Source organism: Sebastes fasciatus, chromosome 12 (genome assembly GCF_043250625.1).
Source record: "Sebastes fasciatus isolate fSebFas1 chromosome 12, fSebFas1.pri, whole genome shotgun sequence".
In the NCBI taxonomy this organism is placed as follows: domain Eukaryota; kingdom Metazoa; phylum Chordata; class Actinopteri; order Perciformes; family Sebastidae; genus Sebastes; species Sebastes fasciatus.
Genome location: NC_133806.1, coordinates 13151574 through 13167693, shown reverse-complemented (window position 1 = coordinate 13167693; position 16120 = coordinate 13151574). Strand labels below are relative to the sequence as shown.

Genomic DNA, 16120 nt, shown 5'->3' with positions numbered 1-16120 from the left:
CATCACAGGCTCTCCCACAGTTCTATGCAGAGGACCGTCTGGCAACACACCAGCTCCTTTGGTTAAACCTGGCAGGTTTGAGAAGGACTGTAATGAGGACATTGCAAAATGTCCCACTGATGATGTCCTATCATAAATCAAAATAAAATCATGATCTAAGACTACTAAAAACACAAAACTGCGCAGACAAAACAATCACCAGAACCCTATTTCAGAAAGTGGGATTAGTGAAAACTCTGAAAGGTAAGGTGATCATCAAATTGCTAACCAGCTGAAGTAGTTAACTTGTTTACACAGCAGGTCGTCAGAAAAGCCACAGATACACCGACCCCTTACAGCATGTGAGGAAAATTTGTGTCTTCCCACTGATAGAAAATTTCAATCACAACAACAGGGGAACTAATTCTTGGTGGAGAGAGGAACTCACTTAGATGTATTTCCCTTTCTGTTGTGCTTAATAATTAACTGATGTTAAGGAAATACATTTTTTAACTGATATTTTTGAAGACTGGTGTGTTTTCCTATAATATATGTAATATATGTATGTGAACAGTAGAGAGGCTGTTAAAAGGGATATATCCATCCACACAATGTGGAGACTGGAATAATGTTCACTACCCATTTGCAGTTATCTCCTAAAGCTCTGTGACAATGTTAAGCATCAATAATCAATAGTTACATTTTCATAAATAAGTGAATACACACTTTTATCTCCGGTATCATGTATTAAGAGCTCACCTGAGATGACTCCCAGGATGATGAAGTGTATCACAGCTATTTCCATTTCTTCTGCAGTATCATCACATATGACAAGAAAAAAGAGGGATCACACTCCTTCACTTTGCTTTTGCTAAGTTTGGAATAATGTATGCTGATTTCAATATATAAAGGTATGTTACGACCCCACAAGGAACAAGGAAGTACAAGGAAGTACTGTGCAGTGTGGGGTTTTCCCCATGGATGTATTAAAGGAACTGGATACAGCGTTGGAGGCGGGGCCCCGGTCATTCCTATGAGAGTTGCTCATTGGCGCGTGAAGCCTAAATGGCTCGACTTCCGTCTGGAAAAGTACCCGGATCTTGGCGAAATAACGTCCGAGATGATTGGCGAAGTAGCGTCCGCTCGGTCACATGACTTGGTCACGGGGTCCCAACGTCACGCCGTCGTCACGGCTTGCGCTGCAGCCTCGGTCTGGGTCTCACTCACATGAACGGAGGAAGGGAAATAACTCAACTACAACTTTAAAAACTACATTTTTTAAATTAGGGCTATTAGAGTGTTCGTACTGGGGAGTTGATTCACCTCAATAAAATTATCCATTGAGTCACAGATGTCTCTTTCCCAATGTAAGTCTATGGGAAAAGTCTTTTTGGGCCCAATGCATCACGTGACTAACACAGAGGTTGCAGTATCGCCGTTTGGCCATTAAGAAAGTCGGGATCGACGACCGGCGCACTTCCTGGGGGCTTGGTTTTATCCATCATCATACCTCTGAAAGGTTAATTTGCCTGGACCGTTGTTGATCATTAACAATGTACGCAACAAGCAACATTTAAAGTTTTATCATTAATACAAAAATTTAAGTAGTTATTGTAAATGAGATATTTTTTATTATGTCCAGTAATGGCAACAACTGTCACAGTTTGACATGCCTAAACATTCAGGGGTTTATTCATGGATTTTCTCTGTGTTTTTTATTGTCACTTTATGGTGAATACAGAGAAGAGGGATATGACCCAGATACAGGTCAGATATTGAGATTCGATATTACGATTTATTGCAATTTCTGTTACCTTTTTTAACACTAGACCAGGGGAAAAAGTTGAATTATACACTTCTAGGGACTTTTCTTCTTGGGAAATATCTAAATTAATACAGTTAAAAATGTTTGATTTTCAGCATGTATGTAGTCAGAGATGTCCTGAAGTCAAATTTATCAGTCATTGTCAGGAATTATTTATTAATTTTGTCCTGCAACCCCAAAATCAAAGAATAGTAATTTCCCTCACAAATTAGTGGTATTTTCTTTTTAATTTATAAGGGACATGTAATGTTTTATACTTCTGATTAATATAATCAAATCAATCTTATGTCCATATATGTATTTTGTATATACAGTTCCCTTTGCTAACACCTTAATTTGAAAACTGGACATAGTCACACATGTATACTTCCGCTAAATTTGCTAAATCTGCCAAATCTGCCACAAGCTTTCCCGTCAGCTCCATTCTCTTCATACATCCATGGTCAGCTCGATCGTGGCCGTTTGAATCCATTTAACATAAATGTCAGTATATCGCTGCGCTACAGTTGTAGCGTCGGCTAATTTGACCACGGACATGAAAGTGATGGCTGGCTTGACCGTACGTTGCCGCAATACGATAATGTTTCCTGTCCATGACAGAGTTAGCATGCAGTTTTAGCCATCATGTCTAGTTATGTGAGGGTGCAGGTCGTATCCACACGGACCCTCCGCCGTTTTCTACTCTCTCATTTCGGCTGCGGCCGGCTGCGGTTTGTTTTGTTGACGAGTACGGAACGGATATGACGTCACGTTACTCAGACTACTACAATAAAAGCGGTAACTTCCTTCTACCTCCATATAGACTCAAATTAAATTAAAGAATCTATTTCAAAATCGTAAAAAAAAATTGCGTTACATACTGTAGGTGACACAATTTTTTGTCCCACCCCTATTGTGAACTCTACATACAGTATTTTCTTTTTAAATTTTGTTTACTATTTTAATATTCAATAAAATATTCTTGAAAAAAAAATACTGATATTGGTAACAAAAAAGTGTGTCCTAACATTAATATCATAGGTATGATGTTTACCATGGCCACCACCTCAGTTTACTATGTTAACTGATGAGGAAATTCTAAGGGATCACCAAAGTTATCAAACTTCATCCTGATGGGCACCTGAATGTCAGTATCAAATGTCATGGCAGTCCATCCAATAGTTGTTGAGATATTCAGTCTGGACCAAAGTGGTGACTGAGCACCAGTCTAACTCAAGCTAAAAAGATCTGTTGCTCATTCCCTGTTGTAGCCTCAGTGAGAGTAAAACATCCAGGAAGACATCCTGCTCAGTAAATCACATCAATACCACATTTTTCAATCTTTTATTCACGCATCTCAGAACCCATCGGCTATCGGTCTGACGGCGATAAGCCTCTGGGAGGAAAGGGCAATATTTCTGTGATTCCGGTGTAGCCAGTGGATACACGGGCTAAGACTTCCTCTACACAAGTAGCCAGTTGATAAGCTAATTTTAAGCTAATATAAAGCTAAATCATCGTTGTGGGTTCTGAGATTGCATTTTAGCCAATGCTTTCCTCCTCTTATGCTCTCCACATGGCCTGTTTACCTGCATTGAACCAAAGCCTGCTCAAATGTGTTTTGGTTTATACTACACAGACTACAAACAGAAACCAGAATGCTTCCGATTTGGGCTGCACAATCAATGGACATTTTATCTAAATCGCAATATGGCCTACTGCATTTTTCAAATCACAGGAGGTGCAATATTTATCAAAGGTGAAATGTGTGTCAAAATACCATTTTAGATTAAATATTGTCATGCTGCAGATATGTCCTGGCCTACACATCATATTCTACAGTCTTAAAGTGGCAGTAGGCAGTATAATTTTGGCATCATTGGGCAAAAATTCCATCATAACCTTTCAGCATATTGTAATTCAAGTCTTCTGAGAGATAACTAGACATCTACAGTACACCTCCTCATGGCTCTGTTTTCAGGCTTTAAAATCTGCTCCGGTCATGTGACCGGTACTTGGCGTTCCTTCAAGCCATCTCACCCTGGCGGCTGGGTCACAAACTTTCTCATTTTACAGCTACAACATGAAAACATTTGAGGCGAGAAAAAGGCACTAACGTAACATGATATTGATTCATATTTGATCATCGCTGCCAAGTTTGTCCATTTGGTCAGAGTTCACGAGTGATTGACAGCCGGCTCTCATGGACAGCAGACCTCAGATCAGCGCTGACTGCTTGTTTTCCTTCGGTCTATGAAATCTTGCAGATGCCATTAGGAGCACCGGAGGACACAGAGGCACATGATTTTTTTCAGGTTTCCTGTTTCATGTACTATTGTCGGGATATAACGACTGTTTTATAAAAATAACTTTTTTTAATCATATTTGCTCCAATATAGCCTACTTCAACTTTAAATTTTTTTTTTTTATTTGGTACAGATCCCCCAAAAAATCTCGCCTTTGTCATTTAAATATCAACTTGTCTCATTGCTACAGATTCTAAATTCATATGCAGAATCTGTTTATAGAGATTATTCACCACACTGCCAGAACAACCACAGTTCCACCACAGGAGGGCAGTATAGCTTTTAGCATTAACATGCTCTGCAGATTCAATGGATATATCTCATTGTTCAAGCATTTTGCAACCCAACATTTGGAGATTTTAAGTATTTACTTGGACAAGAGTCTCTATAATTACAGCCACCATAGGACTATATTTATAAAGAGTCTGATGATTAGCTTTCACTTGTCCATGAAGCTTAGTCAACAGTCAAGAAGAAACTCCAGAGGCACGACTTAATTTAACCATGATCATTTCTTTATTGTTTGTAGACAGTAAATGAGGAAAAGTCAAAAGTATCAATTCATGTGAACATTAAGAGGATTTATATACAGCTTTATTAAATTGCTATCAACTTTAAACCTAATTTGTGCAGTTGCCAGTATTTGACTGTTGCGTTTAAATAACTGTTGCTGTTAGAACCTCATGACATAGAAAACATTAATATTTCGTTGTGCAATTTTTCCCAATTATTTTATTAAAAGTATTTTGATGTATCTTTTGCATAATGTCTTATCCCAACCCGCTATGTTTCCATTGCAGTGTTTACAATTGTTACACAATAGGCAAACAGGAGAATAAAAGCATTAGATATACACTGTAGAAATGTAGAAAGTACACAAAACACATAACAAATAGTAATTTCATTGCTTCAGTTATCAAACACCAGAATTAAATGTAAACACATTCACCACTGTTTAGTAATAGCAGAACAAGAAATGTCTTTTTACTTAACTGTCTTGGTGCAAAAAAGCCAGCATAGCTATTTTCAATTAATAAAAGTATAATCATATATTAACATTACATTAAGTGTAAGAGAGCCCAAAGTTTAAAACCTGTATCACTCAATTCAGCAGCCCTGCAGGCTTTGCATTGTATTTTAACCCTTTCAATCTATACAGTTTTCATCGAAAAAGCTCTGATAAACCCACTTGCTAAATACTGGACTTGCATGTAACAGGAAATGCAGCAGGAATGCTTTGGTTAATCTGTACAGGATGAGTAAATGGCAAATGTTTGCTCACACATTAGCCATGCAAATCAATAAGGCAATAACATGTCATGGCTGGGTCATCTTGTTCTGGTGTTCTTTGTCCTCCAAGTGGCCTGCTGGACAAAAAGTGAAAAAGAGGGTAATGTCACTCGTGGCAAGAGTTCTGGCTTTGATCAAATGTATGTTATAATTAAGGATGTCAAAGTTAACGCAATAATAACACATTGACGCAAATTCGTTTTAACGCCACTAATTTATTTAACGCATTAATGCAATCAATCTTCCGGAGGTTGTACTTGAAAACCCAAGGAATCCATTGGTACCAACCATGTTATACTAGCTAGCCGCAAAGGAGGCTACATAACGCTCCAAACTTGTGCTAAATTTTGGAGAGAAAAAACTACCATGGCTGTTTTCAAAGGGGTCCCTTGACGTCTGACCTCAAAATATGTGAATGAAAATGGGATCTATGGGTACCCACGAGTCTCCCCTTTACAGACATGTCCACTTTATGATAATCACATGCAGTTTTGGGACAAGTCATAGTCAAGTCAGCACACTGACACACTGACAGCTGTTGTTGCCTGTTGGACTTCAGTTTGCCATGTTATGATTTGATCATATTTTCTTATGCTAAATGCAGTACCTGTGAGGGTTTCTGGACAATATTTGTCATTGTTTCATGTTGTTTATTTGTTTCCAATAATTAATATATCCATACATTTGTATAAAGCAGCATATATGCCCACTCCCATGTTGATAAGAGTATTAAATACTTAGCAAATCTCCCTTTAAGGTAGATTTTGAACAGATAAAAATGATCATGGACAATCATGCGATTAATTGCTATTAAATATTGTAATCGATTGACAGCCCCAGTTATGAATCAATCAGTCAATGTTGTCCTGTAGTAGTTTCTTCAGATACACTAAGTAAAATTCTTTCTACAGAAACCTCCTAGCGCTTCTTCCTTCAAAATACATAAATCTCTTCTTTACCAGATCAAAATAATTAGATAAAAACTCACCTTTTAAGGGAAAGTAGGTCGTTCAGTTTATATGTTCTCATATGTTAACCTAAGTATTTAAATTTTTACACAAGTTATGCATTTTTAAATAAAAACAATGTATAAATGGGATCAACAGATTAAGTTAATTGACCTCCAATGAGTGATATGTAAATAATTTCATTCAGGTAATACATTAAATTCTTGCTCTTTATTGTTTAGACTACCATAAGTCTAATGTATAAGAATATACAAGAGTAATGTTTGTGTAATGTTAGGGTTAATCTTAAGTCAGTCACATATTCATACATAATAAAAAAAGGGAGATATGTCTGGTTGGTACTATGAAGGCTATTTTCACTTACTCTTTTTAATAAATATAATACACTGCAACAGCTACTGCAGAAAGCACTACTAAACACGCGATAACTATTCCAGCAATGGCACCAGCTGAAAGACCTCCAAAACTCCCGTCTGAAATGAAACAGAAAAAATAACAAGTGGAGTTTTAGATTTCAAGCCATTGCTGTCTCATGAACTTACAAATCTGCCACTTTTAGTTGGTGGAATGAATCTGTAAGAAACATCTTTACGAAGCCTGCTACTCTTCAGATTATCAGAGGTATAACATCATGGGTTGATTGCAATATTCAAGAGTATCTACAAAATCTGAAATCAACACCATCTTGGTACCTGTTACAGTCAATTCATGGACTGCTGATGATGTTCTCCCAGTTTTATTATTCATCACTTCACATATGTAGTTTCCACTGTCAGAAGGGTCAGTGTTGTTTTTCGTATAAACAGCAGAATAGTGTATCTTTTTCCCATTCAGTGTCCAGGTGTAACTAGCAGGTACAGACTCAGCAGAGCAGGTTAATGTTAAGGTCTCGTCCAAAGGAAGCTCATTTGGACCTCTGATTTGAACATTGTCTGGTCCATCTGAAAAACAGATATTTGTAAAGTTCTTACAGCAGCACAGATAATAAAGAATCTAAACTTGTTTAACAATTGACTTAAAAATCGGAAATATTGTGTTACACACCTACAAACAACACATCTCAGTAGTACACTTATTTATGGCACTCGTCATTTTGAACAGTAAATGTATAGTTTGTTACCTACAGTAAACAAAAATAAGGAAATTAGCTTCATCCACCCCCACCGTCATTTTGCTTTATTTTACAGAAATAAAACCCCTTAAGTTCATTTTGGCGTATCGGCGAAATGTTATTAATAGATAGTCGGACGACAGACGCTACAATCTGAAAGTGAATGCGTCTGCTCTGTATGGATTCTCAGCTCAGAGTAGCAGGTGTCATATTTCACACACACACACACACACAGGACGAGAGAGAGTTGACAGACCGAGAGATGGCAGGATTTTGTTTGGAAGTGAAAAGCAAACGCGCCTATTTGGCAATATTTCAGATTTAAATCCAATGCTATAAGGGAACCATAACATTCATGAGGTAATTGCTATGGATGTGCATTCCAAGCAGAAATACTATTTGAAAATCACTGAGTATTATTCAGTTATTATTATTATTATTATTATTATTATTATTTTTATAAATTTGACTATTCGAAAAATCTAAAATCATAACTCATCCCTAGTAAGGTGAGGAGGACGTAGCAGTCGCATCCGGTGTGCGCGGCGCAGCAGCACCAGGTGGACCCCTGCGGCCCCGCAGCGAAAGCTGGACCGGAGAGGCCAGACACACCGCCACCTAACGTTAAAGATCAAACTAAGCGCGCTACACATATTAACCGTCATCTTGTCTTGTAAAATGTCCGGTGTGATCGGTAATACCGGTGTTGTCACAAGTTTATTAACCGGTTGGAAAATTTCCTCACCTTCACATCCTTAGTCTTCACTCAAGATTTTAACATTTACAGTTTTGAACAACCCTCAGTATATCTCAGAAATATCATCTATATGAATGGCACATAACATTGAGTTCAAGATCAGTTCAACACTGACTAACGGAGACGAAAACATTTCATTAAAACCACAAGATTCTTTAACAGTTGACTCAAAACAGTCGACAGCTGCAGGACTCTTGACCTTTGTCATGTCATGTGAAAAATATAAAAACAGGAACAAAAGTAACTGAGTTACTGAGAGTTAACTGAGGAAATAAATATAAAGGAACTTGTAAGAGGAAAAGATAACTACTGTTCCCTTAATCATGTATATGACATGCCAAGTGTCGGACTGTCCACACTCAGTTATGTTAACATTTACAGGTTTGACTAACCTATACCTCAGACATATCATCTATATGAGTGGAACACAACATTGAGTATTTAGATAGTGCGTCAGTTCAACACTGACTAACGAACACGAAAATGTTTCATTTAAACCAAGATTTAACAATTGACTCAAAACAGTCGACAGCTGCAGGACTCTTGACCTTTGTCATGTAATGTGCTTTTGATCAAATGTCATTGTTTCAAAGTTTTGACCAAAATTCTTAATAGAGCATGACATCCATAAACACAACATAGTCACTGTTGAAGTTGATGGAGCAAACATTTTGGTTACACATGCAGAACATACAGAGCAACATTTGGAGTCATGTTTCTGTCGACCTGGTGAATGTTAGTCTAATATTCACTCTCCTTTTAATTCAGCTTTTGTTTCCACCAACTCCTGAGGGAAATATCTGTCTCTTTAGCTGCTAAATGATCCACTTTGTTCACCAGCTAGTTTCTAACTGTGTCTGTCTGCTGTCTGGTGCAGGACAGGTAGTGTACGGTGAGTTTTGGTGAAAACAATGCTATGAGAATGAACCAAAACAATCAAGCTGCAGTTTAGAAAACCAAAACAATGAGCTGAAAGATACTGAAATGGTCGACAGCATTGATTATAGCTGCGTTAAATAATAGGCTGAAATAAGTTGTATCTTAACATGTCATTTAAGCAAATTTAAAAACAAAACATAAACATCACCAAATGGTAACATAGCAACTTGAAGAAAATGCAACAAGACATGCAGCTTCGCTCAGTGTGAAGCCTCATGAGACCATCTCATTTGAAGCATACATGCATGTAGTGATGGATAAAGAGTATGCACAAATAAGTTAATAACTCACAGTTGATGGTGAGGTTTACTGGATCACTGGTGCCATTACTGACAGGATTGGACACATGACACCTGAATGGTCCCTGGTCATAGCGGGTCACGTTAACTATAGTGAGATTGGCGCCTCCATCAGTGAGCTGAACTCTGTCGCTGGCTGTAACCTCAGAGCTGCTGTTCAGCCAGAGGAAAGAGAGAGAGGATCCAGAGGAGGAGCAGGACAGATGGACAGAGCTGGACTCCACCAAATCTGTGCTGCTGGCAGTTGCCATTACATTGGAAACTTCCTCTGTGGGTGAAAAACAAAATTATTTAGTATTTGCTACCACATAACAAAGATACAGTAGAAGGAAACACTGCAGTTGCTGAGAATTAATTCTCATGTTGATCATGAGATGTTGAGTATTCATGGCTGCACATTGAAAGTTTACAGTAGCTCCTACCACTACAAAAAAAGAACATTTCTCACTTATTATTTAATGACAATGATACAAAGACCAATAATTCAATGTGTTGTACATCAGAGGAAAATTATTTTTTTTGTTGATATTGTGTCAAACTGGCACTGATTTAACTCTGTGCTATTTTCAGGCTGTACTTGTTGGTGATGGTTCTGTAGAATCCATTTTCAATACAGTGTAGTCCAATTTAACACTGCAAGAAAGTATGACCTTAAAGGTTCAATCAGTGTCTCTCTCATACAGTGTCAACCAAAGATAAATATGTATGATGTAGATGTTGCATTCTCCCTCCCCCGTTCCATTGCATTTCCTTCACAACAAGTTGTTCCCAGGCACTTACTGTCAATCTCAGCCATTTATCCGTTTTTTTTCTACACTAACTGACGACCCAGAGATACCACGTGATACCAATGTTGTTTTACTATTGGCTCACAAGCTTTGTTAGAAGTGGGAACCAAACGTCAGATATCTTCCACAGAGATAAACAAAACACTAATTTTGGACCCGCCAAAATTTTTAAAATGATTAATTCACAATAATTTTTTTTTCTTTTCAGGAAAAGCCATACTTTATTACAACTTCATTAAACTTTATTTTATTAGAACTTTATTTATTAGAATTAGACTCATCATACACTGTACATACAAAAAATTTGACCTCTGCATTTAACCCATCCGTAGGAGGGTGGGCCACACTGTAGACATGTAGACAGTGATACAAAGGAACTGGGGATCGTATATTCATCTAAATAAAAATGTTATCAATAAGACCTTTAAAGGTCACCTACAGTACTTGCTTTTTCCCAAGCTTTCAACCACATCTCAGATTTTTCAATACTTGTTTTGTCTTCATCTTATGTAGTCATTTTTATGTAATAACATAATCTGACTTCTGGTCTCAGTATAGATCTCATTTGAAACCATTGAACACCTAAACACAATTATTTGAACAATTCAATTGCTACGCACAGTCTCCACTCAGCACTGAAAGAGATGCAACATTTGCTCACCATGAACGTCCAGTCTTGTGTTCCCATTTGTCTGTGCTCCTCCAAGTGGAATAATGGTAACGCTGTATACTCCACTGTCATTAAGAGTCAGATTCCTGAGCTCCAGAGATCCAGTAGACATGAAGAGGGTGATCCTGCCTTCATACTCTGGTGCAGTGTTGTTTACACCACTATAAGTGATTATATTTATACCACCAAATTTCCAGTTCACTGATACCAATGGTGTTTCTGGTGGATTCAGTGTTGTGGTGAACATCACAGTCTCTCCCACAGCTCTATGCAGAGGACCGTCTGGCAGCACACCAGCTCCTTTGGTTAAACCTGGCAGGTTGAGAAGGACTGTAATGAGGACATTGCAAAATGGCCCACTGATGATGTGCTATCATAAATCAAAACAAAATGTTGATCTAAAAAACCCTAAAAACACAAAAGTGCAGCAGACAAACCAATCTCCAGAGCCCTATTTCAGAAAGTGGGATTAGTGAAAACTCTGAAAGTTAAGGTGATCATCAAATTGCTAACCAGCTGAAGTAGTTAACATGTTTACACAGCAGGTTGTCAGAAAAGCTACAGATACAATGACCCCTTACAGTATGTGAGGAAAATTTGTGTCTTCCCAATGATAGAAAATTTCAATCACAACAACAGGGGAACTAATTCTTGGTGGAGAAAGGAACTCACTTAGAATGATTTCCCTTTCTGTTGTTCTTAATAATTAACTCATCATCATTAACTTTATTTCAGACCCATAGGTCCATATCAGTATAAATAAAATAAAATACAATACAATACAAGGACAACAACACAGAAATATAATCATTGCAGTTCACAGTGATTAAAACATATATATATAAGCATTTGTTCCAATGTTTCCAAAAAAAGAGGAGTACCTTGTGTAACTTTGCGTGCGCTCAGTTAAGGCCATTATGATTTAATTTTTGGAATCAATTAATCAACATAAATTTGTACATAAAATTCCTCAACACAGCATGAAAGGTGGGAACATTGCTAGTCATTAATATATGACTTGCACTTGTCCATCTTGGGAGCTTGAGCAAGATTTTGAATGCAACATTACATCCCACCTGAAGCTTTTTCATTTTTGCTTTGCTGTAACTGCACCACACGTCGGCTGTAACTGAAGTTAATGAATATATTATAACTAGTAAGTACATTTTTTAACTGATATTTTTGAAGACTGGTGTATTTTCCTATAATATATGTAATATACGTATGTGTACAGTAGAGAGGCTGTATTTCTGGAGTAGATTTTCAGATGATTTTTCTTAATACTACTCAAAAAAGAACAGCATGTGTTTGATATGCGAAGGAATTACTTGGCTCCACTTGTCGAGTGTTGAGTTAGGAAAAGACTTCATTTGATGATGACAGTCGTAGTCGGACATTATTCAACAAACAAAAAAGGTTCCATGATACAGAAAAGTCTGAGAGGAAAATCCAGTCATACACTACACTAAATGTATTACATTTTGTTGTGAATGGCCATCAGTGCTGCATTGTAGTTTAGATATTTTTGTAAAATAGCCTATTTGCTACTGTAATTTTCAATGTCTAACAAGGTGCCAGCTAAAAGGGATATTTCCATCCACACAATGTGGAGACTGGACTAATGTTCACTACCCATTTGCAGTTATCTCCCAAAGCTCTGTGACAATGTTAAGCATCAATAATCAATAGTTACATTTTCATGAATAAGTGTCTACATACTTTTAATCTCTGGTATCATGTGGTAAGAGCTCACCTGAGATGACTCCCAGGATGATGAAGTGTATCACAGCTATTTCCATTTCTTCTGCAGTATCATCACATATGACAAGAGAAAAGAGGGATCACACTCCTTCACTTTGCTTTTGCTAAGTTTGGAATAATGTATGCTGATTTCAATATATAAAGGTAATACAAGGAAGTACTGTGCAGTGGGTGGTTTTCCAATCATCATACCTCTGAAAGGTTCATTTGCCTGCACCGTTGTTGATCATTAACGATGTACGCAACAAGCAACATTTAAAGTTTAATCATTAATACAAAAATTAAGTAGTTTTATTATGTCCAGTTAGCAACAACTATCACAGTTTGACATGTCTAAACATTCAGGGGTTTATTCATGGATTTGCTCTGTGTTTTTTATTGTCACGTGTTGTGAATACAGAGAAGAGGGATATGACCCAGATACAGATGAAGGTGAGATACCGTAGCAGGTGCAGTTCAATGATTTATTTTAATACAGTTGTCCTGAAACCCCCCTTCTTTTATTTATTCATTCACTCATGGAAGTGAGTCATTTTTCCTGAGTTTTTTCAGTAAAAATTCTTGATTTTCAGCATGTATGTAGTCAGAGATGTCCTGAAGTAAAATATATCAGTCATTGTCAGGCATTATTTATTTTATTTTTTTTCCTGCGACACAAAAATCAAAGAACAGTCATTTCCCTTACAAATTAGTGTAATTTTCTTGTTAATTTATAAGGTACATGTAATGTTTTACACTTCTGGTGCATGCATTTAACATAAATATGGGTATATGGGTGTGCTACAGTTGTAGCGTTGTCTAATTTGACCATGGAGATGAAAGTGACGGCTGGCTTGACCGCATGTTACCGCAATACGATAACGTTTCCTGTCCATGACAGAGTTAGCATGCAGCTTTAGCCATCATGTCTAGTCATGTGAGGGTGCAGGTCGTATCCACACGGACCCTCCGCCGTTTTCTACTTTTTCATTTCGGCTACGGCCGACTGCGTTTTGTTTTGGTGACGAATACGGAATGGATATGATGTCACGTTGCTGAGACTACAACAATAAAAGCAGTAACTTTCTTCTACCTCCACATAGACTAAAATTAAGCAAATATATTGATTCTGGCATTAAATAATCAATTTCAAAATCGTAAATAAAAAATTGCGATACATACTGTAGGTGTAACAAGTTTTTTTTTTTTTTATTGTGAGCTCTACATACAGTCTTTCCTTTTTATATTTTGTTTACTTGTTTAAAATTCAATAAATATATTTTTGAACAAAAAATAGTGATATTGTCATAGGTATTTTTAGCCATGCTAGAGGCATTTCTTTATGGCATTGTCAGTTGGTCGGTCCATCACTTTGGTCTTGACTAAAATGACAACTGTTTGATTGATTGCTATGAAATTGAAAGTACAGACATTCATGGCGCCCAGAGAATGAAACCCTGTGACTTTGGTGGTCCTCATGAGTTTTCCTGTAGCGCCACCCTGTGGTTGACATTTTAGTTTTTAAGTCAAATATCTCAACAACTGTTTGATGAACTGTCATGAAATTTGGCACAGACGATGAATCCTAAAGACTTTATTATTGACCCCCTGACTTTCCCTCTAGCAGCACCAGCAGATCAAACCTTTCACTTATTCTGTGAAATAGCTCAAGATCTAGGCCTACTTGATGAAATTAACCATTTTTTGTACAGATATTCATGGCTCTCAGACAATGTTTTCCTAATGACTTTGGTGACTTTTTCCTCTAGTACCATCATGAGGTTAAAATGTATGGATTTCAGTGGAATGTCTTGACAAGTCATTATTCAATAGATACAGACCTTCATGTTCCCCTCAGGGTAAATTGTAATACCTTTGCTGATCCCCTGACTTCTCATCAAGGGACATCATCAGGTCAACATTTCCATATGTCCAATACTTTGGTTAATGATCAAATACCTGCTAAACTAACGACATTCCCATCAGCCTCAGCTGCTTTGTGTCTTGTCCTAATCATTAAATGTTAGCATGCATCTACAGACTTAAGAAAACATCTTTATTTGGTACAGATCCCCACAAAAATCACGCGATAATCTTTTTAATATCACCCTGTCCCGTTGGTACAGATTCTACATTCACATGCAGAATCTGTTTATAGAGATTATTCTCCAGACTGACAGAACAACCACAGTTCCACCACAGGAGGGCAGCATAGTGCAGCTTTTGGCATTAAAGTGCTCTGAAGATTCAATGGATTTATCTCATTGTTCAAGCATTTTGCAACTCAACATTTGGAGATTTTAAGTATTTACTTGGAGAAGAGTCTCTATAATTACAGCCACCATCGGACTATATTTATAAAGAGTCTGATGATTAGCTTTCACTTGTCCACGAAGCTTAGTCAACAGTCAAGAAGAAACTCCAGAGGCACGACTTAATTTAACCATGATCATTTCTTTGTTTGTATTTATTGTTTGACAGTAAATGATGAAAAGTCAAAAGTATCAATTCTTGTTAACATTAAGAGGATTTATATACAGCTTTATTAAATTACTATCAACATTTTTAACCTAATTTCTGTAGTTGCCAGTATTTGACTGTTGCGTTTAAATAACTGTTGCTGTTAGAACCTCATGACATAGAAAACATTAATATTTCGTGGTTACATTTTTCCAAATAATTTTATTAAAAGTATATTGATGTATCTTTTGCATAATGTCTTATCCCAACCCGCAATGTTTCCATTGCAGTGTTTACAATTGTTACACAATAGGAGAACTGGAAAATAAAAGAATTAGATATACACTGTAGAAATGTAGAAAGTACACAAAACACATAACAAATAGTAATTTCATTGCTTCAATTATCAAACACCAGAATTAAATGTAAACACATTCACCACTGTTTAGTAATAGCAGAACAAAACATTTTTTTTTACTTAACTGTCTTGGTGCAAAAAAGCCAGCATAGCTATTTTCAATCAATAAAAGCAGATGTTGTGCCCCTTAAACAGGGGAAATAGTGAGAGAGAAGGATGAATGAATCACACACGCAGCTCTTCCCTTCACTCGTCTCTGTATTGAGTTACATTTGAAATGTAATGCAATGTAAACAAAACTCATACATTTAAACATCTGAACTCAGTTTCTGGACCACAGTGATCATGGCTTAATTACATTTTTAACTTTCTCTAAAACATTTAAATGATCTTTTTAACTGTTTCTAAATGTTCTTAATTCAAATACAGCATGAAGTCTCTCTTATGAAATGTATTTTAACCTTTTAGCTTTTTAACTTTTTTAGACACATGAATTCACCTTTAAATGTTATAAAATCAACAGCTGCATACACATATATGAATGTAACAGCCTAGCTTAAATGCCGCCGACAAAGTAACCAGACGGACTCTACGACGGGACCACGATGCATCCGGCAGCTAGTTTACATATCAACAGCGTTAGCTAGAAAC

The 16120-nt window shown here is 36.9% G+C and overlaps 1 protein-coding gene and 1 long non-coding RNA gene across 2 annotated transcripts in view; both read right to left on the bottom strand.

Moving 5' to 3' along the window:
- The window catches only part of LOC141779836 (hemicentin-1-like), a 76749-nt gene that overhangs the window by 41680 nt on the left and 18949 nt on the right, over positions 1-16120 (bottom strand). The window contains exon 3 of the mRNA XM_074654868.1: positions 9446-9721. Coding sequence (XP_074510969.1) covers positions 9446-9721 — 276 coding nt within the window. The remainder of the gene's footprint in view (positions 1-9445; positions 9722-16120) is intronic.
- Positions 4794-6701, bottom strand: LOC141778756 (uncharacterized). Its single transcript, XR_012596130.1, has 2 exons — positions 6368-6701; positions 4794-5456 (listed from the first exon to the last, which is right to left on the bottom strand). It is a non-coding gene; the product is annotated as an uncharacterized LOC141778756 (long non-coding RNA).